The 25,636-nt window shown below is 44.4% G+C and overlaps 1 protein-coding gene across 1 annotated transcript; it reads right to left on the bottom strand.

Moving 5' to 3' along the window:
• Positions 1–8,688: 8,688 nt before the first annotated feature.
• LOC120059748 (grainyhead-like protein 3 homolog) lies at positions 8,689–25,426 on the bottom strand. Its single transcript, XM_039008804.1, has 15 exons — positions 25,410–25,426; positions 22,969–23,080; positions 22,811–22,872; positions 21,728–21,974; positions 21,493–21,581; positions 21,163–21,304; positions 20,570–20,681; positions 20,272–20,366; positions 18,865–19,023; positions 16,933–17,014; positions 15,568–15,698; positions 13,666–13,792; positions 12,345–12,430; positions 12,151–12,215; positions 8,689–9,729 (listed from the first exon to the last, which is right to left on the bottom strand). Exons 1-15 carry the CDS (start codon positions 25,424–25,426, stop codon positions 9,612–9,614), a joined length of 1,644 nt encoding a protein of 547 aa, XP_038864732.1. The 3' UTR covers positions 8,689–9,611.
• Between the last annotated feature and the right edge of the window lie 210 nt (positions 25,427–25,636).

The following is a 25,636-nucleotide window of genomic DNA, read 5'->3' as shown; positions in this document are numbered from 1 at the left end:
CGAGAGCTTCATGAAATGGGTTTCCATGGCCGAGCAGTCGCACACAAGCCTAAGATCACCTTGCGCAATGCCACGCGTCTGCTGGAGTGGTGTAACGCTCGCTGTAATTGGACTCTGGAGCAGTGGAAATGCGTTCTCTGGAGTGATGAATCACGCTTTACCATCTGGCAGTCCGACGGACAAATCTGGGTTTGGTGGATGCCAGGGAAACGCTACCTGCCCCAATGCATAGTGCCACCTGTAAAGTTTGGTGGAGGAGGAATAATGGTCTGGGGCTGCTTTTCATGGTTTGGTTTAGGGCCCTTAGTTCCAGTGGAGGGATGTCTTAACGCTACAGCATACAATGACGTTCTAGATGATTCGGTGCTTTACAGAAATGGTTTGTTGAGATCGGTGTGGAAGAACTTGACTGGCTCTTTTGGCTGAATGGAATCAAGTCCTGCAGCAATATTCCAACATCTAGTGGAAAGCCTTCCCAGAAGAGTGGAGGCTGTTGTAGCAGTAAAAGGGGGACCAACTCCATATTAATGCCAATGATTTTGGAATGAGATGTTCGACGAGCATGTGTCCACATACTTTTGATCATGTAGTGTAGTACGGCCCCCATTTTGAAAAGCTTGCCTTTGAGGTGGGAACAAGGAAGTATGGCTCCCGTCAGGCTGTAGTCTTTACAAAGACAAGGGAAATGAGTCAACCTAGATATATCCTGCGTTGTCCTGGCAGATAGGAACATTGTTGAGACAAGTCCAATGGCTCTATTGAACAAGGACAACCATATCTACTCGCTGCTAGCGTGATCGTGCAGTTGGCGAAACACAAAGGCGGCAATAATTGCTACAAACCATGACTCAATGAATTTTTTTTGATCAGACAGCAGGCTCAGTCAACCATTGACGTAATCGGTTGAACTGTCCTGGGGACAAAAAAATGTGAAAGTACAGCTCTACACTCTAAATAGCATAAGTGGTCAGGAGCCCATAAAATGGACGCCATACATCCCAGCGCCACTCGCTTTTCCCTGATAGTTCAAAAATATCCTGATACTGACATGACTTCCTCATATTTAGCTTTAGAAGGTTTCCCTGATATTTAGATGTTTTCATTGATAGACAATAGTAAACATTAGCACAGGCTTTGGGAAGGTGAAATGAAAGCCCGTTCAGTGACATTTTCACTAACAGCCTCTGGCTTCATCGTTGTTATTTATCTCTGTTCCTGGCATTATCACTGAATGATGGATGATTAAGGTTGCAAAATTCCAGTAACTTTCCCACAGTTGCCAGGTTTTCCATAAATCTTGGTTGGAGGATTCCGGATTTCCTGCTTACTCCCTTCTGATTTCTGGAGCCTTTAAGCCAAGATTTCCAGAATAGCTGGACATTTTGGTCAAATTATAGGAATTTTGCAACCCCGTGGATGATATACCACAAATGAAAATATACAGTATGGCCGCTGTTGAAGGATTTACCTACTTGACATTTTCACCCTGTAAAGATTGGATTGGAAACTGTGACATTTTCACCTGAAATTGTATGAATTACTCATTTTAAATCAAGTAATTGATATTCATTTTTCCTCTTTCTTTTGGCATGCTCATCTTCACGGATCCCCAGAGATGATCAAATACAAAGGAACAGATACACCATTATGACACTGCTGTCTCTAAGGCTGTATTTACACAGGCAGCACAATTCTGATCTTTTGCCATTAATTGGTCTTTCGTCCAATCAGATCAGAGTTGGGCTGCCTGTGTAAATGAAGACACTGCAGGACAAATTCTACGTAAGATACAGGAGTTGTCATAGCAACTATCAGAATAACAATCAGGAGAAACTATTAGAAATGCGATAAGGGACTGTATTGAAAGATGAGGAATCAATACTCTAATTGTGTTTTGTTTCTTATTAAGTCTCCTTGATATGATATGATTCACAAACATCCCCCTACATTCACGCAGTCTTTCCCTCATTAGCCGTCGTATTGATTGCACAGTGAGCTTCATCTAATTAGAAGGACACACTTACAGTACCATCCAGATGAGGTAAAAGCATCTGCTTCTCCTCTGTCCGTCTGTACGCTTTACATTATTCCATCTAAAGTAGGATCAGATGCTTGTCTAATCCATCTCTTACCCTCTCCCTTTCTCTCCTCCCCTCTTTCTCTCCTCTCTCTCTCTCTAGTGCCCTCTTTCTCTCCTCTCTCTCTACTCCCCTCTTTCTCTCCTCTCTCTCTCTACTCCCCTCTTTCTCTCTCTACTCCCCTATTTCTCTCCTCTCTCTCTAGTTCTCTCTCTACTCCCCTCTTTATCTCCTCTCTCTCTCTAGTGCCCTCTTTCTCTCCCCTCTCTCTACTCCCCTCTTTCCCTCTCTACTCCCCTCTTTCTCTCCTCTTTTCTCTCTCCTCCCCTACTCTCCTCTCTCTCTCTCTCTCTCTCTCTCTCTCTCTCTCTCTCTCTCTCTCTCTCTCTCTCTCTCTCTCTCTCTCTCTCTCTCTCTCTCTCTCTCTCTCTCTCTCTCTCTCTCTCTCTCTCTCTCTCTCTCTCCCCTCTTTCTGCTCTTTCTCTGCACTCGATTTCAACTCACAGGAAGATGGCTGTGTTAGATCTCAGATGCAGCTTAGTGTGCATTGTCTCTCTCTCTCTCTCTCTCCAACTCTCTCCCTCCCTTTCTAGTACCCACTAGATGCACAAACCCTCTATTGCTCTCTTTCTCTGTTCCCTTATCCCTCTCTTCTCTTCTCTCTCCCTCACTCTCTCTCTCCTCTTTGGTACCCAGTGGAAGACTGGATGGACAAACACTACACATACATAAGTGTGCTGCTTGCCATATCAGATGTGTCCACTCTGGAAGCACCCACATGAAAAAATACTATAGTTTACTATAGAATACTATACTACACAGTGTAGTATCCCTCCATGTGTAGTACTTACTATAGTATACTGTAGAATACTACAGTAAATACTGCAGTACTATCCACAAACAATGTAGTAAATACTACAGAAATGTCTGCAAAAACAACTTTTTTAAACTTTAGTAAATACTACAGAATTGAATTTGCATATACCCATTCCCCTCCCCATATCTCAATTTGTGCCACCCATAAGTGAGAAACCTACTGTACATGCCAAGTATAGACCATATTGTGTTCCCACTGTAGAAACGAGCAGAAGCTCTGAACTAGTGTATCTGTTCAGACCCCAGTCCTACCTACGTACAGGTTATGGAAAATGCACTCTTATGGGCATTTCTCCAGGAGGTTTCCTGAAGGAGAAAGCCTACACTTCTATGTCAAAGATAATTCAACCAAAAACACTATATTTAAAACTACACTAAATATTACTGTATACTGCAATCCACAAAAACACCACATTAATTATTATAGTACTGTATATACTACAGTTTTCTTTTACTGCAGTATGTATACTATAGTTAACTGTAAATACTCTCTCTCTCTCTCTCTCTCTCTCTCTCTCTCCTCTAGCCGGCCTCTGCCCAGTAACTTTAGTTACTGTCACTAGCCGGCTACCGGCAGGATACTCAACCATGCACCTTAAAGGCTGCTGTCCTATATACTTTCATGGAACACTGGTCACTTTAATAATGGAACACTTTAACAATGGTTACATACTGTTTTACACATTTCGTATGTATATACTGTATTCTAGTCAAGGCCATCCTATTTAATTATTGCTGTACATATAGTATTCCATCCTACGTATTCAACAGATTATATATATATACTACCGTTCAAAAGTTTTGGGGTCACTTAAAAATGTCCTTGTTTTTGAAAAACAAATTTTTTGTCCATTAAAATAACATCAAATTGATCAGAAATACAGTGTAGACATTGATAATGTTGTAAATGACTATTGTAGCTGGAAACGGCAGATTTTTTTAAATGGAATATGTACAGAGGCCCATTATCAGCAACCATCACTCCCGTGTTCCAATGTCACGCTGTGTTAGCTAATCCAAGTTTATCACTTTGAAAGGCTAATTGATCATTAGAAAACCCTTTGCAATTATGTTATCACAGCAGAAAACGGCTGGAACATCAGCATTTGTGGGTTCGATTACAGGCTCAAAATGGCTAGAAAAACAGAACTTCCTTCTGAAACTCGTCAGTCTATTCTTGTTCTGAGAAATGAAGGCTATTCCATGTGAGAAATTGCCAAGAAACTGAAGATCTCGTACAACGCTGTGTACTACTCCCTTCACAGAACAGCGCAAACTGGCTCTAACCAGAATAGAAAAAGGAGTGGGAGGCCCCGGTGCACAACGGAGCAAGAGGACAAGTACCTTAAAATGTCTAATTTGAGAAACAGACGCATCACAAGTCCTCAACGGGCAGCTTCATTAAATAGTACCCGCAAAACACCAATCTCAACGTCAACAGTGAAGAGGCGACTCCGGGATGCTGGCCTGGTTTTATATTTTTTAAGACACCCACACACTGAAACACACATCCACACACTGAAACACACACTGAAACACACACCCACACACTGAAACACACACCCACACACTGAAACACACACACCCACACACTGAAACACACACCCACACACTGAAACACACACCCACACATTAAAACACATACCCACACACTGAAACACACACACCCACACACTGAAACACACACACCCACACACTGAAACACACACACCCACACACTGAAACACACACCCACACACTGAAACTGTTGTGCTGCAGAATGAGGACCCAAAAGCGACGTAATAGTAACAGAGTCTTTATTCCAGAATAAAACAAATAATGATTCTCCTGGATACTATCCTCTCGTCAACAGAGAGGAACGACTGGAGACGCGACCACAGACTGCAGGTCGCTTCAGGAAGGCACTGGCCGTAGCTGACATTGACACCTGCTCACACGCAGCATCTGAAGAAGGCAAAGAACACGACAGGGCGGAACAAGGACACAGGAACAGCACACGTCAAACAAGAATCCGACAAGGACAGAAGCGGAAAACAGAGGGAGAAATAGGGACTCTAATCAGAGGGCAAAATAGGGGACAGGTGTGAAAGAGTAAATGAGGTCGTTAGGAGAATGAGAAACAGCTGGGAGCAGGAACGGAACGATAGAGAGAGAGAAAGAGGGAAAGAACCTAATAAGACCAGCAGAGGGAAGCACAGGGACAAGACATGATGAAAGACAAAACATGACAGTACCCCCCCACTCACCGAGCGCCTCCTGGCGCACTCGAGGAGGAACCCTGGCGGCAACGAAGGAAATCATTAATCAACGAACGGTCCAGCACGTCCCGAGATGGAACCCAACTCCTCTCCTCAGGACCGTAACCCTCCCAATCCACTAAGTACTGGTGACCACGTCCCCGAGAACGCATGTCCATGATCTTCCGTACCCTGTAAATAGGAGCGCCCTCGACAAGGACGGGGGGGGGGGAGGGAAGACGAATGGGGGCGCGAAGAAAAGGCTTGACACAAGAGACATGGAAGACAGGGTGGACGCGACGAAGATGTCGCGGAAGAAGCAGTCGCACAGCGACAGGATTGACGACCTGAGAGACACGGAACGGACCAATGAACCGCGGAGTCAACTTGCGAGAAGCTGTCGTAAGGGGAAGGTTACGAGTGGAAAGCCACACTCTCTGACCGCGACAATACCTAGGACTCTTAATCCTACGTTTATTGGCGGCTCTCACAGTCTGCGCCCTGTAACGGCAAAGTGCAGACCTGACCCTCCTCCAGGTGCGCTCACAACGTTGGACAAAAGCCTGAGCGGAGGGAACGCTGGACTCGGCGAGCTGGGACGAGAACAGAGGAGGCTGGTACCCAAGACTACTCTGAAACGGAGATAGCCCGGTAGCAGACGAAGGAAGCGAGTTGTGAGCGTACTCAGCCCAGGGGAGCTGTTCTGCCCAAGACGCAGGGTTTCGAAACGAAAGGCTGCGTAATATGCGACCAATCGACTGATTGGCCCTTTCTGCTTGACCGTTAGACTGGGGATGAAACCCGGAAGAGAGACTGACGGAAGCACCAATCAAACGACAGAACTCCCTCCAAAACTGTGACGTGAATTGCGGACCTCTGTCTGAAACGGCGTCTAACGGGAGGCCATGAATTCTGAACACATTCTCAATGATGATTTGTGCCGTCTCCTTAGCGGAAGGAAGCTTAGCGAGGGGAATGAAATGTGCCGCCTTAGAGAACCTATCGATAACCGTAAGAATCACAGTCTTCCCCGCAGACGAAGGCAGACCGGTAATAAAGTCTAAGGCGATGTGAGACCATGGTCGAGAAGGAATGGGAAGCGGTCTGAGACGACCGGCAGGAGGAGAGTTACCTGACTTAGTCTGCGCGCAGTCCGAGCAAGCAGCCACGAAACGGCGCGTGTCCCGCTCCTGAGTAGGCCACCAAAACCGCTGGCGAATAGAAGCAAGCGTACCCCGAACGCCGGGGTGGCCAGCTAACTTGGCAGAGTGAGCCCACTGAAGAACAGCCAGACGAGTAGAGACAGGAACGAACAGAAGGTTACTAGGACAAGCGCGCGGCGACGCAGTGTGAGTGAGTGCTTGCTTTACCTGTCTCTCAATTCCCCAGACAGTCAACCCGACAACACGCCCCTCAGGGAGAATCCCCTCGGGGTCGGTAGAAGCCAGAAGAACTAAAGAGACGGGATAAGGCATCAGGCTTGGTGTTCTTATTTCCCGGACGATAGGAAATCACGAACTCGAAACGAGCGAAAAACAACGCCCAACGAGCCTGACGTGCATTAAGTCGTTTGGCAGAACGGATGTACTCAAGGTTCTTATGGTCAGTCCAAACGACAAAAGGAACGGTCGCCCCCTCCAACCACTGTCGCCATTCGCCTATGGCTAAGCGGATGGCGAGCAGTTCGCGGTTACCCACATCATAGTTGCGTTCCGATGGCGACAGGCGATGAGAAAAGTAAGCGCAAGGATGGACCTTATCATCAGACTGGGAGCGCTGAGACAGAATGGCTCCCACGCCCACCTCTGAAGCGTCAACCTCGACAATGAATTGTTTAGTGACGTCAGGAGTAACAAGGATAGGGGCGGATGTAAAACGCTTCTTGAGGAGATCAAAAGCTCCCTGGGCGGAACCGGACCACTTAAAGCAAGTCTTGACAGAAGTCAGAGCTGTGAGAGGGGCAGCCACTTGACCGAAATTACGAATGAAACGCCGATAGAAATTAGCGAAACCGAGAAAGCGCTGCAACTCGACACGTGACTTAGGAACGGGCCAATCGCTGACAGCCTGGACCTTAGCGGGATCCATCTGAATGCCTTCAGCGGAAATAACAGAACCGAGAAATGTGACAGAGACATGAAAGGCGCACTTCTCAGCCTTCACGTAGAGACAATTCTCTAAAAGGCGCTGGAGTACACGTCGAACGTGCTGAACATGAATCTCGAGTGACGGTGAAAAAAATCAGGATATCGTCAAGGTAAACGAAAACAAAAATGTTCAGCATGTCTCTCAGTACATCATTAACTAATGCCTGAAAGACAGCTGGAGCATTAGCGAGACCGAACGGCAGAACCCGGTATTCAAAATGCCCTAACGGAGTGTTAAACGCCGTTTTCCACTCGTCCCCCTCTCTGATGCGTACGAGATGGTAAGCGTTACGAAGGTCCAACTTAGTAAAGAACCTGGCTCCCTGCAAAATCTCGAAGGCTGACGACATAAGGGGAAGCGGATAACGATTCTTAACCGTTATGTCATTCAGCCCTCGATAATCCACGCAGGGGCGCAGAGTACCGTCCTTCTTCTTAACAAAGAAAAATCCCGCTCCGGCGGGAGAGGAAGAAGGCACCACGGTACCGGCGTTGAGAGAAACAGACAGATAATCCTCGAGAGCCTTACGTTCGGGAGCCGACAGAGAGTATAGTCTACCCCGAGGGGGAGTGGTCCCCGGAAGGAGATCAATACAACAATCATACGACCGGTGAGGAGGAAGGGAGCTGGCTCTGGACCGACTGAAGACCGTGCGCAGATCATGATATTCCTCCGGCACTCCTGTCAAATCACCAGGTTCCTCCTGAGTAGAGGGGACAGAAGACACAGGAGGGATAGCAGACATTAAACACTTCACATGACAAGAAACGTTCCAGGATAGGATAGAATAAGACCAGCAGAGGGAAGCACAGGGACAAGACATGATGAAAGACAAAACATGACAGAAACACACACCCACACATTAAAACACATACCCACACACTGAAACACACACACCCACACACTGAAACACACACACCCACACACTGAAACACACACCCACACACTGAAACACACACCCACTCAAGATGATAGAGATACATGACCTTATTGTGAAAATAATATTATAATATCATGAGACCAGCAGACATGACGAGACACCCGGTAACATGTATTCAGTGTCTGTGCTAAAGGCCTGTTTAAATTCCCTGGGCGGTGTTCTAATATACTCAATGGCGTAAACAAGGAGTATAAATTGAACTATTTGCATACATTTTCTTGGTAAGAGGCCTGCGTCCAGGGTAATTCTGTAAGATTTCAGTTGAAGTGGGATGAACCATATGTCATCTTTTAACTTTATCATACTAAAACCATTGAAAGAAACCCGTACACATTTTTTTTGTGTGTTTAATTTTCTTGGAAATGAGAGTCAATACAAAAAGAGTCGCTATGGTAAAATCATAAGATATATTACAGGGATATAGCTACAGCATTGAAATGTTGCAAAAAAACGTACAAAGAAAAATCTAAACGCCTTCACAAAAAAACTCAACTGAAAGATTTTGAAAGGGGTTGATCTGGAACATAGTGGTTCTAGCACAGTGGCTTGGGGGAAGAATTATGTGGTGACACAATACAACCTAGAAATGTGTACAGTCTTCTACTAAAGAAGGCCACTGGGGTTTTTGTGAAGGCAATACCCGTGAAGTGGGAAATGTATGACTTTGGTTCTAAAAAAGTACTTTGTTGGACAATTCTAGGGTGTTTGTTGGACAATTACAGGCTAAAGCATTATCCTATTGGTAGTACCATTTATATAGCAAACAAAATGGTCTGAGAAGTAATACGGTAAAAAAAATAACTAAAGCAATTAAACAATGGCAGCATTCCCATTACTTGAGATCTCTTGGAAGAAATGATAAGTACATGACAAGCAGCAAGAATGGCAGTCTGAAAAAGTTGACAACATTCACGATATGTCTACTGAAATTGAAATACGTAGCTTGTGGAAATTTCTGAAAAGTGGGTCATGCTGTATCGCTGTATGTCTCCTCAAAAGAGACAACTCTTATGTTATTAATTTCTATTTACATAAAATATTTACAGCATCGTCATAATTAATCATAATCGCTCTGTTATAAAATATATACCACAGTAAAAAAAAGTCAGAAGGGGATTAAATGGTATTTACAAAGTCAGTGACTGGCATCACTATAAAGCGTTCGGTCTGAAGTCGGTTCAATGGTAGAAAGGATGGTGTGTCTTTGTCCTGTTGGCCCGGCCAATAGAGTCTCTCACAGGGCAGTGCTTAAAGGGTTGAAATTGGCAGGCAGTTTGATTGGGCAGACCTTGCCATTTGGTGGCCTGAACATAAAAAATGTCTGCCCTCTCTTCATAACTCCATGAGAGTGACCTGGAACTGACTGCTCATGACTTCAGAGATCTCTATGAGGAACGCTGAGTGGTTGCTGTAGTGTTCAATGATGTTGTCATCCATATTGACGAAAATCCTGAAAGGCAACAGACAAAGAACAGATGAATGTCTTGTACCACACTTTATATAACAGGCTACATGTTACGTAAATGGCCTGTTTGCTGCTGTCTGGCTGAGACATTTTGTAGTCATGAAACAAAAGAGTGAGAGGCCTCCAATTCCCTCAACACTGCAAACAATTAATCAGGCCAGACTCCTTTTCCCAGATGGCAACCTGGCTTTACGGTAAGTAAAGCTTTGTTGCTAATCAAGCGATCTGCCTGCTCACGCTACCCGGAGGGAAGGGACTGATTGAAGACTATAAGCAGAACGAGAATGTTACAGAACCTGTTGGGTTCTCCATGTAATGTCAGCACACAGCAGGGCGGTGTGACAGAAGAACCACATGGCATTCAGGATGACAGTCCCCCTCTAATCTTCTCCAAGTCAGCTTCAACAAATGACTGCCTCGCAACATGTTAGTGTTACACCCGTTCATTGACATGGATTCTTGTGTGAAGACTACAGGCCTACTTTACTACTATGTCTACTATGTCTCAAGCTGAGGGAAATGTTGTCACCTATACATCGAAGGACTTTACGTTTACTGTAAAATCAGAATAGTATATAAATCCTTTTGAAAGATTATGGCTCAAGCATTGAACACACAATGGATGCCATTATTTCATATCATGGTTCACATGTTGACAATAGGGATACCAGCTCTTCCTCAAAGGTTAGTCCTATTCCATGGCATCCACCTCGCAACCACGTTTGCACAATAAGGTGGCTCCCTCCGCCTTAATCAAAACCCTTGTCTATCAGAGTAGCTACCTCTTTTCACTCAACGAAATAGACCAAAACACTTCCTGGTGTAGCTACGGGGAAGGGTAGATCAGATTAGAGAAACATAAATATTGTAAAGTAAAACAATCGCCTGACTCATCCATCTTTCCGTCCTGTTTCTCTTTTGGAAGAGCCAGATTATCACATTCCAGCATGTGAGCTAGCTAGCTCACCTAGCCAGTCTGTCAACTTTGGTTGGTTTCCTTACTGAGGACATTACAGTAAAATAGAAGGATGTATTGCAAAAGGAAATAGTAAAATGGTAGTGTACTGGGAAAGATAGGTTAGTCTGTGGACATCCTGAGGGTTTGAATTAAGACTAGAGTGTTCAGTATATGAGAGTGAAAATAGTTGTACGTAGCAGAAGACGTGTTGTCCATTAGTTTACTCCATTCAGGGGAGAGGTGGTAGGGTTGGGTGAACATTTTTAAATAGGGGGATTAGAAACTATACTAACAATTAGTTTGATAGAACCCAGAATATATCTGCAATATTGAAGCTCATCCACTAAATTAAAAAGTTGTACAATATTATTATTTTTTATTCAAAAAGACTTCAACCAAGATTCAAAATGAGGTACCGTAAAACGTTAATTAAAACGTTGCGTCTCAAATAGCCACCTGTCCCTTTTAATAGCTGGGCAATGGCACACATTTCAGCAAATAAACATGTGCTTCAGATAAACGCTGGGTATAAATGTAATTGTTTATGAGGATACTATGAATTACCATGAATTGTGTATGAGGTTTAATGTTTGATATGTTACATTAGATAATTCAGTAATGACTCAAAAAAAAGTCTCATCCATTTTTATCGGCAGTAAGAAACAGCTAGCCATTGGCTGCTAACAGCTGAGAACGGTTAGCTAACTGGCTGCTAACAGCTGAGAATGGTTAGCTAACTGGCTGCTAACAGCTGAGAACGGTTAGCTAACTGGCTGCTAACAGCTGAGAACGGTTAGCTAACTGGCTGCTAACAGCTGAGAACGGTTAGCTAACTGGCTGCTAACAGCTGAGAACGGTTAGCTAACTGGCTGCTAACAGCTGAGAACGGTTAGCTAACTGGCTGCTAACAGCTGAGAACGGTTAGCTAACTGGCAAGCAATAAAACAGTCAACAACTTCGGGAGTACAGACCCTCAGAAATCGTCCGATTGCCCATCTGATGGCTAAAGTAAGAACTGCTAAAAATTCACAGTCAAATAGGATAATTATTATTCTATTATATATATATATATTTAAATAGAGACATACTAAGACAATAGAAATGTGCTGGAATTAAACAATTAACGTTAACTATGAAATTAGCGAAAGCTCTGTGTATTAAGGAAACAGACACCTGGTTCAAATAAAAGCCTGTTTCTTACAAGCGCCTGTTGTGTTCAGTGATTTAAGCAAATAAAAACTTGGGCTATTAATTAATGTTTTACGGTAAGTAGTATATCCTGCTGTGCATCTACTTAATCAAATCCAATACATTTCCCTTCAATTTACTGTGACTTGCTAATGCTACTTGGGAATAGCATTGCTAATTATGTAGCATAGCTAACGCTAACACTTGTTCCTCCTTGAAGTAAAAAAAACTGATCACTGCAAGGCCTCAAAGTAATTTACCCTCTTTTGCATTTCTTGTATATTTTCCCAATGGAGTCCACTTGCATGCCATACTTTTCAGAAATCTGAGAAAGGAACAAAAGAAAGATTAGTATCACTGTCAACTCTACAGTATTCTCTCATGCTTGAACGATGAGATGCTTGGACGATGACAAAGTTGGGTAAGGAATAAGTATTAAAAGTGTACTACTTACCGCTTGTCTCAGGCCTTTCAGAGTTGGGGTGTTGAGCATGAGAGCATCGAACACCTCCTCGGACTCTGTTCTCACGTACAAGAGTACTGCAAATCAGGACAACAGAATACGTCAGGTTGTGTACCAGACCAGGATAAAACAGGACAACAGAACAGTGCCATGTATTCATTGAAGCCAAGGGAAGCCAGGATTCCCCCCAAATATTGTTAAAAAATGTTTTACATTAAATAATGTATCTTTCGTCTCTCTGTGTTTCATAATTTTCCTTCAATTTGCAGAGGCTGAATGTATCTCACCGGAGAAAGCAACCAAGTGAGCGAAACAGCGCCCCTCTGTGTCTGTATGTATAGCCCATCTATCTGATGCTTTCTGGTCAAAAAGAGTGACATTCTTCCCGCCTGTAGCATTGAATGCAAGGAACCCAGTGAGCATTTGACCTTATGAAATAGCTAATCAGCGTTGAGCTAAACTGAGTGAGCTCAACTGTGAATGGTCCTGGCACACCAAAAATGTTTTTCAAGTGGAGCCATTTTGGATTTGGCTTCACGCCAGTCCATCACATCAAAATACCAAATGTCACTGACTGAGAACTTGAAATGTTCCATCTCGTTGTGTTTTTGTCCTCCGGTGGTTAGCTAGCTAGCTAAAATTGCCCCTTTCCTAAATTAGCCATGGATGGAGATAGGGATTTGGACTTTTGGTTTGACTTAATTCTCCATACTGGCCAATGAATATAACAGACATTCTGATTTAACTATAAATTCATACATTTTGCCCCTGACCTGAGAGGATGGAAGCTCAATATGTAGCTAGATGTAGAAGGCTAATGTTAACTAGTGTGGTCATCATTGCCCATGAAAGGAAGTTAGGCTAGCGAGCAAGCATTTTAGCCAGTTAGCCCAGGACAACAAAAATAAAAAAACGTGTACTGTATGACAGTCATAGACGGTTTCGTCAACATGAAAGAGAGGAGGATGGCATACACACACACAAATCAGAACCATGGACAGCCACATATTTATACTGAACAACAATAGAAACACAACATGTAAAATGTTTCATGAGCTGAAATAAAAGATCCCATCAATTTGCACAAAAAGCTTCTTTCTCTCAAATTTTGTGCACAGATTTGTTTACATCCCTGTTAGTGAGCATTTCTCCTTTGCTAAAATAATCCATCCACAGGACAACAGAATACGTCAGGCCGTTTACCAGACCAGGAACACAGTAGTGCGGTCTGTATATTTGCTTTGGGTTTGGCCAATTTCAATTCAGGAAGTGCGCTGTATTTTCAATTCAAGAATTGTATTTTTCTATGTACCTTTCTGTTGCTCCTCCAATCTGGCCTGCTTGCTTGGTGGTGGGCTACCACTGCTCTGGTCCACTCTATCAGGGTAAAGTCTCTTCAGGGAGGTCCTTTCAACTTCTTCCAGTGTTGTGGGAGGTGCCTACACAGAGAACAATCATTAGGTACAGTTCCTCTATAGATTATGATTGCTTAATTTCCCATCCCAGCCATGTTATGGCCGGAACAGTCATAAATAGGAATGTTATTATCACTGCTAAAGAGGTCTCCCATGACCCTGTAGAGATGCAGAGAGATAAAAGGTTCCAGACCAGAAGTCTGTCTATCTAAACTATCAGAGACGTAACTCTGTGTTGTTTTTGTCGCACTGCTTTGCTTTATCTTGGCCAGGTCGCAGTTGTAAATGAGAACTTGTTCTCAACTGGCCTATCTGGTTAAATAAAGGTGAAATAAAATAAAAGTTTCACAACCTTTTCACATTTTGTATTGTATATGAGACAGAACATTTTCAGACTCTTTTTATCCAGATAACGTTAATTTGTTTGGGGATTTTTCGGGTTCTCTCCCATCTTAAGAAACTGTGATTTTCTAAGACATATTTTCCTTGACAGATGGAATGATTTATGGGACTCAACTAAGTCTTGTAAATCATCCTACCCTCAGAGCTCAGAAAAGCAAATGACCCCCTTCACCTTTATCCTAAATTAGGGCACATCTCTCCCTAGCTTCCTCTCTTAAAGCAGTGAAAATGTCTGTACTGTCAAGTAAGTATGGGAGCATTAACACTTGGGAGAAGACTGAGCACACACACACACACTCCCCCTCCCCAAAGCCCAGACTGTGGGAACTAAATGCCTGTCAGAACAGGAGCCCTTACCACCTCCACTGGCTTGTGTCAACAACACTGAAAAGTGGGGGGCTCGTGTGTGTGTGTGTCTGCCAGGTGTGTGTGTGTCTGCCAGGTATGTGTGTGTCTGCCAGGTGTGTGTGTGTGTGTGTGTGTGTGTGTGTGTGCCAGGTGTGTGTCTGCCAGGTGTGAGTGTGTGTGTGTGTGTGTCTGCCAGGTGTGAGTGTGTGTGTGTGTCTGCCAGGTGTGAGTGTGTGTGTGTCTGCCAGGTGTGAGTGTGTGTCTGCCAGGTGTGAGTGTGTGTGTGTGTCTAGGTGTGAGTGTGTGTGTGTGTCTAGGTGTGAGTGTGTGTGTGTCTAGGTGTGAGTGTGTGTGTGTCTAGGTGTGAGTGTGTGTGTGTCTAGGTGTGAGTGTGTGTGTCTGCCAGGTGTGAGTGTGTGTGTCTGCCAGGTGTGAGTGTGTGTGTCTGCCAGGTGTGAGTGTGTGTGTCTGCCAGGTGTGAGTGTGTGTGTGTCTGCCAGGTGTGAGTGTGTGTGTCTGCCAGGTATGAGTGTGTGTGTCTGCCAGGTGTGAGTGTGTGTCTGCCAGGTATGAGTGTGTGTCTGCCAGGTATGAGTGTGTGTCTGCCAGGTATGAGTGTGTGTCTGCCAGGTGAGTGTGTGTGTCTGCCAGGTGAGTGTGTGTGTCTGCCAGAGTGTATGTGTGTCTGCCAGAGTGTATGTGTGTCTTTGTGTAGGTTCCTGCAGGTTATCCCGTGTGTCAGTCACATTAGAGTCGGGTTTCGAGTCGAGGAATTTGAATAGCCCACCAATTCGATTGTCTGAGCTTGGCGTCTGCCTCTCCTCACTTTCCCTGATACTCTCCCTTATCCCAACCCACTTTTCCCACAAACTTATTTTCCCACACCATCCCTCCCCCCTCCCCCTTGTGTGTGCCAGAGCCCTGAGCTACAGTCCCGGGATAGCAGGGAACATGACTCATCTTACTGTTGTGGTGGTGAACTCCACGATCCCTCAATCCCAAAGAAAGAGAAAGAAAGGTGGAGTAGATGAGGGAGGAGGGAGACCTACCAGGCCGCAACGCTGCATGTTGGAGAGGTGCATCTCTGGGATAAAGAGGACGGGGTTGGTGACGTGGTCCTCCAAGGTTTTGAAGAAGGTGCTGTCACTTCCCATGGAGCTGGACACTACTGACTTGATGGCTGAGGAGGGAGAGGAGAACACTGGGTTAGAGTGAGCATTATAGAATCGCCTGTTAAATTAAGACCTAAAGGGCTTGTTTTCCCTGGGTGCTTTTTAGTCTAGGAGCAGGGTTTACCTGAGTCTGGGAAACTGTCTCTATGATGCTTGTGACACTAAATGATCCTCCTTAAGCTAGAATAGGTACTGAATAATAACACTTCATACAAGTGGGGCTAAATCCAAAAATGCCAATTTTGTTAGAAACGCATGGGGTCTTAAATGACAATCACAGACTGAGAATGCAGGATTTACTTCCTGCTTGTCTGTTTTCACTGTTGATTTAGTCAGACTATTTCAACCATGTAATGGAGTGGAGTTGTGAAGGCCAAGCCTCATGATAAAAAACAAACTGATGAAAGCAGATACCCAACCTGAAGTTAAATTACTTATTTGCATATTCTAACATGCTGACCACACCGCTTGTGTTTCTTGCACGAGTGTTGCAAAAATTAATGTACACGTTATTCAATAATAGAATCCAAACTGCACACACGCCCGTGCAACAACAAACTTCTACGTAGCCAGGCCCTAAAATAGAACTTGGTTTTATTTTTGCCACTTGAGGCGCTGCAAGTCCCGCCTCTCTCATTTCCTCATTGGTTTTTAGGAGCAAGCTGAACTGAGGTCCACACTCCAGTCCAGTTGGTGCTGGTAATGCACCTTAAAGTTGGTTGCCAACCACCATATAAAGTCCACTGAAGAAGGAGAGATTACTATAATTTTGTTTTACCCTTTTACCTGTGGATTAATTGTTGGAGTAGAGAACAGATGATTTTGTGTGGCTCAAAATGGGTCAAAATTCTACACAGATCCAGGAAACAAAAGGACTTTGAGCATTTCAGGTAAAATAACAACCCAATGTTTATATCCCAGGACAAATTAGCTAGCAACAGCTCGCTAGCTAAATGTCCATGAATGTTTCATGTTTTTCGACCTGTCCCCAAATGAATGTAGTTGGTTCAGAGGTCGTTTTGATATTTCATCCTACGTGTCCTGATCGCGTCTGGTGTGGATGAACAAAATAAACATGTGCGCAATGGCGTACGTGGGCGCATGCACGTGCCCGTCATAGACAGCATGTTAGACACTACATAGTGTTAGATGTCTCCTGGGGTTTACATCTGTCATTGGGTTAGTGTTTGTGTGCGGATGTCGCTTGTGATTATTTTTCTAATAAGACAGTGCCTGAAGGACTCTTACTTTTGGAGTCGATGACAGTTTTGCCCCTCCTCTTGCTCCTCTTCCTGTCCTCATCCCTCATCTTCCTCTCTGCACCCTGAGGAGAAAGACCCAGACACACATGGTCACAACTCTACTCTGACAACTTTATTCCTCATTTTACTAACCAGTCAGCCATACAACAATGTATTTATTAGAGAAGAAGCAACAATAAAATAATACATCTGATTTTAAGTCATGGTTGACCTAGCCTGACTAGCAATGTGGTCCGGTCACCCTGCTCCACCTCATGACATCGAGATACAGCGGGTTAAAGGGACGACATTGATGACGGAACACTCATTCACCAGCTGCTAAACCAGTTTGTTTGGCTTGTGTGTCATTGAGCGGCCCGACACATTATCACTCCACTGTGTCAAAACAGCTAGTGCCAACGGATGACACATCCCAAAAGGTGGATAGATTGAAAAGATTACATGGCCATAGGGGCTTTTGTCGACAACTATCGGATTTCAAGCCAACAATGGGATCAATGACTAGGTCTGTGAACCATCAGACGTAGGTTCAACTTATGAACTAGACATCTGAGATTAAATCATGTGTTTTCGTCACCTGCACAGCTTTAGGTCATAAACTAGAGATACAGTAACTGTATAGGACTTAGTACCAAACCTTGGGGGATACCACTAAATATATATTGTAAAGCATACAGTGCATTCGGAAAGCATTCAGACCCCTTGACTTTTTCCACATTTTGTTATGTAATAGCCTTATTCTAAAACTAATTTGTTTGTTTTCCACATTTTTAATCTACACACAATGCCAACGCAAAAACAAGTTTAGACATTTTTGCAAATGCATAAAAAAAAACTGAAATATCACATTTAAATAAATATTCAGACCATTTACTCAGTACTTTGTTGAAGCACCTTTGGCAGCGATCACAGCCTTGAGCCTTCTTGGGTATGACGCTACAAGCCTGGCACACCTGTATTTGTGGAGTTTCTCCCATTATTCTCTGCAGATCCTCTCAAGCTCTGTCAGGTTGGATGGGGAGCGTTGCTGCACAGCCATTTTCAGGTCTCTCCAGAGATGTTCGATTGGGTGTCAAGTCCGGGCTCTGGCTGGGCCACTCAAGGACATTCAGAGAATTGTCCCGAAGCCACTCCTGCGTTGTATTGGCTGTGTGCTTAGGGTTATTGTCCTGTTGGAAGGTGAACCTTCATCCCAGTCTGAGGTCCTGAGCAGTTTTTCATTAAGGATCTCTCTGTACTTTGCTCCATTCATCTTTCCCTTGATCCTGACTAGTCTCCCAGTCCCTGCCGCTGAAAAACATCCCCACAGCATGATGCTGCCACCACCATGCTTCACCGTAGGGATGGTGCCAGGTTACCTCTTGATGTGACACTTGGCATTCAGGCCAAAGAGTTCAATCTTGGTTTCATCAGACCAGAGAATCACCTAAAGGACTCTCATGGTCTGAGAGTGGCCAGACGGTGCCTTTTGACAAACTCCAAGTGGGCTGTCATGTGCCTTTTACTGAGGAGTGGCTTCCGTCAGGCCACTCTACTATAAAGGCCTGATTGATGGAGTATTGCAGAGATGTTGTAGAAACATCTCAAGGATGATCAATGGAAACAGGATTCACCTGAGCTCAATTTCCAGTCTCATAAAAAAGGGTCTGAATACTTATTTAAATAAGGTATTTGTTTTTTATTTTTAATACATTTGCAAACATTTCTAGAAACCTGTTTTCGCTTTGTCATTATGGGGTACAACACCAGCCAGACATTTGCTTCCATGTGTAGATTGTTGAGGAATTTATTTTGTACGTAACAAAGTGGAAAAGGGTAAGGGGTCTGAATACTTTCCGAATGCACTGCACATTACACATCTATAAGCCCTTCAACAACAAAAAATACATTTGAGATAGAGATCTTTACTGACCTTATCACAGAAGATTTTGACCTGGACGGCAGCTCTGTGGATGAGGCGGTTGGTGCCGGTGCTGAAATCATAGGTGTCGATCTGGAGGTTGAGAGGAAGCCCCTTCACCCCCTTCTGAGAGGAGAAGTCTGTACTCAGAGAGTTAATGCCAATGTACACCTGGAGAGAGGAGAATAGGGTTAAAAATGATATCAGACAAGGAAACGTACAGTATTAATACTGGTTTCAAAAAAACAAATAAAGCAACACATCACGGGCACAACACCTCTCCCCTATGTTACCTACTTTTTGTGTGCATGTACTGACATGTATGTGTAACCAATAGATACACACGCAAACTACATGTTAAAGTATTTTGTCCGTTATGTGTCGGACCCCAGTAAGACCAGCTGTCGCTAATGGAGATCTTGATCAATTAAAAAAATGTGAGGACTTTCTAGAACTGTTTTGGTGCCCTTTTAAAAAAAAAAAAAGGTCCTTGAGTGGTATTGAGAACCTTGAAAAATCATTAAACCATTCATGCAATTCGCAATTGTTATGTTCTAATGTTCTATTCAATGTCATATAATGAGAAGTGACAAAGAGAGAGAATGTCGCGTGTGTGTGGGTGGCTGGCTGCCCTTTGACCAATGAGGTGTGACTGAGTGAAATTAAAAGATTGAGTGACAAGCATAGACACATCTCTGATCAGGAAGAAGTGTGGAGACAGAAAAAGCTTCACAAATCAAAAACTATGAATCTATGGACACGTGTTGTGATGACACCTTTTTGGATTGGCAACCCTCCACTTGTGGGAAAAACATACAGACGTACAGTGTAACAGAAACGTTTTGAATGTTTCCACAACGGCTGTGTCTTGGTAAGGTTTCAGGATATAACAGGCTCTGATTTTAACAGACTTGTTCTGGGTAAAATGAGATGAGTTAGTATATCACTGGTTGTGACAACAGGTGCCTTCAGTGTTGAAATAACCTTTACTCACTCATTCCTTCCAACCTGTCCTTTCCTTTCTCCCTCTCCCCCTCTCTCTCTCCATTCTCCCTCTCTCCGTTCTCCCTCTCCCTCTCTCCACCTGCAGGGAGTTTCACTGCCTCACCCCTATGGGCGTGAGCAGATTGCAGTAAGCGCTCTCGACGTGTCGCTCTTGCCTTGTGGTGACAGGCGCCCCGGGGCGGCTGCATGCCAGGGATTGCATGCCCTCCCAACCCTCAGCGCTCCCTCATCGCCCCATTTCAGCTCAACGGATAGCGTGGCTAGATAAATAATAGGGCTGTTCCAAGCGCTACGACTTTATCTGTGTGTGTGTGTGTGTGTGTGTGTGCGTCAGTGTGTGTGTGTCAGCGTGTGTGTGTGTGTGTGTCAGAGTGTGTTTTTCCACTGTAGCGCCAGTTTCCTGGCTGCGCTTACCTTCGCTTCCTCGTTGGGGTTCCAAATGAAAGACAGAGCATTGAAGGCCACCTCTTCCACATGGCTGATGCCACTGAACACCTCTTTGTAGTCAGCTAGAAGACAGATAGAAAGACATTGATTTAAGGAAAATAAAGTGGTTTTCTGTTCTGAGTAGATACAGGCTTACGAAAGAAGCAACAAGAACTAATAAAACCTTCCAGTCATTGACATTTGTTGTTTTAGACGTAGAGATAAGGCAAATTCCTGTTGCTGTTCCTATGCATGTGTTTTTGTGTACATGGTAAAGGTTGTATACCGATGTCAATGACCCTCTGCTTAACGGTCGGCTGCCTTGCGTGCCAGTGATTCCAGCACCTCAGCTGGATCTCTGCATTCTTATCATTCTCAAACACCGCCATGACCACCGTCTGGAGAAAGAGAGCAGAGAGAGAGAGAGAGAGAGGGGCCATCAGACAAGGTACATTTTGTGTAGGTTGTGTGCATCGCCGACTCCGAGAAAGGCAAACTACTGGGCACGTTTCATTCGCAAAGGCTTGTGTGCTCTCTTTTCACCAGAGAAAAGAGAGGGCTGTCACACAGACCTTTAGCTCCTCCCCTTGTTCTCCCTCTCGGCCTGACTAACTGGCTGACACGCATTGGGTTTGGCCCCGCCAGACGAAATATGTGTTGGCCCCGAACACTGAGCCTGGCGGAACTCCAAAACCAAAATCACTCATCACAAGAAGAGAGAACAACGTTCCCACCCTGCTCCATCGGCCATGACAGTCAACAATGGTGAGGAGGGGGGAGATTTTGAAGGAACATACTTTCACTGGGGTTGTGTCAAATAGAACATCCTCTGGTGAGAGGAACTGTCCTCTTGGGTGATGTCATCAAAGCTCGACTGACCTTGACTTTGTTGGAGGACAGGCTGTCCACCCCCTGTAGGGAGATAGGGTAGAACTGGCCCTTGTTGAGGTAAACCATGGGCAGCTGGGACGACTTGTGCTGGGTGGCTTGAGGGGCTCCCAGAACGAACTGGAAATCATTCCTGGAGACAAAATGTTAACGTTCAGCATTATGTTTTGCCATTTGAATATTACTGCCATTGCTTTGCGAGTTATACACAGCTCGGTGATATTCATTACCTTTAGCCTAATTCAATTAGCATTTTCGATACTTGGGCGTAGCTCAGCACAGGTGTTCTAATTTGATTTGATTCCCAGGGCACATAGCTACCTGTATCTCTCTGGAGGGGAGTTGGTGTAGGAGTCAGAGTACACTGGACTGGGCTGCTTGGTAAAGGGATCACTGTAGGGTAGAGCCTGCTTCAGAGGAACACAAGAAAAAAAGTAATGAGGAGATGGAATGTGAAAAATAAAGAGAGAGAGAAAAACTAGAAGGGGAGAAGTTGCCAGAGATGAAAATGTACAAATAAACAAGATGGCTGCTCTGGTTAGAGCTGTAAGCTTACCTCAGTGGTTGCCTCAGGGAAGGCTGTCTCTGTGGGCCACTTCTGGGAGAGCAGGGAGTCGAACATGTTGTTGATGGCCTGCTTGTCGTAGGTGTCGGCACTGGAGTTTTGGGGGACAGAGGGGGGGCAGAGGGACGACAGCTTGCTGTTGAGGTCCAGCGCCTCCTGGGGGTGGCTGGCAGAAATGTTGATGATGTTGGTAGGCGTCTCCAGGGAGACCAGCTCGGGGGAGGAGCCACTCAGTGTCCTGGGTTGGGGGGGAGGGAGAGGAGTTTAGATACAAGACCAACCCATTTAGCCACTCCTTTGATTGACACTCAATAAATAATGGAGATGTTTGACAAACAAAACTCTTCTGAGAAACACTGATTGTCAATAGAACTGCCCTTCCTTCAACAAAAAAAGTCAGCTCTTTTATACAGTAGCATGTACTGTCGTAGGTGTACACACAATTCCCGACATAAAATGTGTAAAAGTCAATAAGAATGAAGAAAGCCAGTGTAGTTCTCAGAGTCCACTGAGCACACAGTGCTACTGAAAGTGAGCTAAAGAAAGCTGGGTGGGAACTGTTTACCGCCTAATCCCAATATTTCTTCCCCTCTTTCTTTATTTGAGTTTTGTCGAAAGGGACTGACTGCCGTGTTTGACGGGACAACTGCGTGGCCACCGACGGCCATTTTTCAACCCAGACAAAAGAGAGGGTGAGAGAGAGGGAGAGCTGGGGCTGCTTCTCCTCCTTTGTGAGTCAGAGACGGTGTTGTTCAGGGGTGGGAAGAGGAGGAGTACCACAGCCCATAATCCCTTGGGGTTCTGTTTGACAGGGGGATTAGCCACAAGCTCACCCAACTCTGACCTCGCCAAAGCCTTGCCCTTTCTGTGCTGCTTTACTCCATGACATAGGAACTCCCAATACCACCCGGGTTCCACTTAAAAATCCCTTTACCATCCCATCTTCCCCATACCCCTTTAGTGTCTGCCTCTACGGTTTGATTGACAGGTGAAATTCTCTTGGCCTTTAACCCGATCGCTCAATCAAGTCCATACTCTTGGTAGTGTTAACAATTGCTTAGATATCAATCATACCTCTCTGGCTTGTACATACTGCTGCCTCGGCTGCATGCAACCATTTTCTGTTCTTTTGGTGTCTGTGAACATGAGAGACAACAGTGAGTTGTTTCTGTACAACACATACAAAGGAGGCAGGTTGAACTTAAACGGGTGGTATAACGCACACGCATTACCTTGCACTGGTCGTAGGTGAGCAGGCTGTCTGTGTAGGCCCAGGAGTCCATGATGAGGTTACTGTAACACTGGTAGTTGAAACTCTCGTTCTGAAGGACCAATCCCAGAGTCCTGCAGCACACAGACCAGGAGAAACATTAATAAACTCACATTATAAAAAAAAAAGGCTTCACATTCTGAATAAGGCATTAGAGTGAAGGAGGTAGCACTTGACTTTTGTAATTAAATAACATTTTTTTGCCATGTTTTGGCTATGGGAAGTGCCTCTTTGCCTATGCGTATGTTAACTTTTGTAGTAGAAATGCAAGACTTTATGCTGTGAGTGTCTCATGCTAATAACAACCTTAAGCGCTGCACATACTTGCCCCTGGGCTAGGAGGAAGGTTTCGATTGCAAAACCACAGATCTTAATAAGATATTTGCTGCTCGCTGCGTACAGTAGATGCCAGAGAAGTTCAACATACTAGGGACCAAGAGCTCACCCACACACAAGTATGCCTTGTGTAATAACCTCACAATAATTACGTTCACAATAATTACGTTCACAATAATTACGTTCACTAGAACTCGATCACATTATCAGTTACCGCAGAATGGAATCATGTTTTCTTTTTTTTCTTTTCATGAAAAGAAAGAAATAACTTCTTTGTTATAAGCCTTTCCCTCCTAGGGTCATAGGGTCATAGTGACTTCTTAAGTACAAAGGTCAGGATCCGAGCTGTCACCTGGAAGGCTCTGGGTTTCCAACAGTTTGCCAACAGTCCAGTCACAAAACAAGGGATTTAGGGGAAGGATCAGTAACTGCTTTGGATAAACAGAAAGAAAAGTGGGATTTGTTTTGGGGGAATTTCCTGGCTACTGAGAATGAAGTAAGCTTCCTGTAAGTTGACCTGGAGTGGCCAGTGTGCAAACAGAGCAGGTTTACCTATGAGCTACCACATAATGTGCTGACAACAAAAGGAAGACTTCAGGCATTGACATCCTACTGTGTTTGACCAGGAGAGAGAGAATCACAATAAGGGCGTATTAGCAGAAAAGAAGGTCGTATTATCACTGTCCTTACATACCACTTAAGATTCCTATACAATTGTTTACTAAAATGCCTTCTCTCAAAACTGCAACCCACCACTGCAAAGACTGATAACAGACACCTGTTATAAGATACACCTGTCTCCCCCTCTACAGACACTCACCTGTCTCCCCCTCTACAGACACTCACCTGTCTCCCCCTCTACAGACACTCACCTGTCTCCCCCTCTACAGACACTCACCTGTCTCCCCCTCTACAGACACTCACCTGTCTCAGTGTACGTTAACACCACAACATTCCATTAGCTAATCTTCCCCTTTACAAAAAGGTGCCGTTTTGAAACTGCAGTAAAAGTGCGGTAACTGTGATATTTTAGACGCAGTAATTACAGTATAACTGCATTGTACTGCAGTTATACTGCAAAATTATTGCAGTAAAAAAAAATAATAATAATTGGGGGGGACGCATTATTTGCTGCATACTGCAGTTATACCGTATTCTGACTGCAATCTTTTTGCGTAAGGGCCGTTCTCTAAATATTGCTCAATACAAATGTTACAACAGAGAATCCCTGTCTAGAGTTTCACCACTACATTATGTAATTCAACGCATTCTCCAAGACATTCAGGAGGCGGGTACCAGTTTCCCTCTCCCCCATTGTGTGTTGTACCCCTTAGGTGTAAACACGGCCTATGACAGGCCAGTTTAAACCACGAGTCGCTATAAATACACAACATAGCAGGGGGACATCGAAAGTGTGTGTGTGTGTGTGTGTGTATCAGGTTCTCCACTAAATATACTTTCAGTAAAAACACACACCTTTCACATGATGGTATCATTGCACAAGATAGAGAAACAGAGGTAGAGAAGAGGGGGCATGAGTGCCCTGAATTTCTCTCTCTCTCTCTCTCTCAGGAAGTGTAGGTAACTCTTACTGTTCAACAGAAGATGATGAATGGACAAGTCAGCACTTGCATCATAATCTATTCTGGCCCTCAGCAGAAAATAAAAGGTAGACTGTTGCAGAACCAAAAGCAGTTACAGCCAAAAGAGCCTTACATCAATCCAACCAACGGACGCACTTATGTCACGTTCATGCAGTAGTCGTAGAAAACAATAGGTGATCCAGAGATTTCCCACTAGGGGAAACAATCAATAGGAAGCTCTACGCAAATAACTTACTTACATTTTAACCCGGAGGTTCCGAGTTTCCAATAGCACGTGAATGCGGCATTAAAATATTACACTGTCTAATACAATTGGTTGCATTTTACCTTAGCAGGTATACACCACAAGACAAGTCCAAACACATTTCCCTTAAGGAACACATTCTAGTCCCAGAACACCCCCTTTTAACCCCGTAAAACATAGCATGTCACAGAGAACCATGTAACGAAGTTGTCAACTTACTCAATCTCTTTGGTCATGACTCCTTTCCAAGACAGAAGAGTTTAGGTTCCTCTGGGTAAAGACTCCTCTAGTGGGTGTGGGTGTTGTCTGTCTTAGCAGAGAGAGTGAGCCTGTTTTGATTCCTGTCCTCATCAGCTCCCCACATTTATTTCATGCTGACAGGTAGCTTCCCTCACTCGCGCCTGATTGGCCGAGGGCTCCGAAGACAGGTGCCTGATAGGACAGGT

The sequence above is a fragment of the Salvelinus namaycush genome, chromosome 15 (assembly GCF_016432855.1).
Source record: "Salvelinus namaycush isolate Seneca chromosome 15, SaNama_1.0, whole genome shotgun sequence".
NCBI classification, from domain to species: domain Eukaryota; kingdom Metazoa; phylum Chordata; class Actinopteri; order Salmoniformes; family Salmonidae; genus Salvelinus; species Salvelinus namaycush.
The sequence above is the reverse complement of the archived record's forward strand: the minus strand, read 5'-3'. Positions and strand labels throughout refer to the sequence as shown.

Excerpts from the sequence above, each read along its gene's own strand:
- LOC120059748 (XM_039008804.1), bottom strand. Across the intron at positions 21,305-21,492 it reads TCCCCTCCAGAGAGATACAG|GAATGATTTCCAGTTCGTTC; the intron begins GTAGCTATGTGC and ends TTTTGTCTCCAG. Across the intron at positions 17,015-18,864 it reads TCAAAATCTTCTGTGATAAG|GGTGCAGAGAGGAAGATGAG; the intron begins GTCAGTAAAGAT and ends CTTTCTCCTCAG.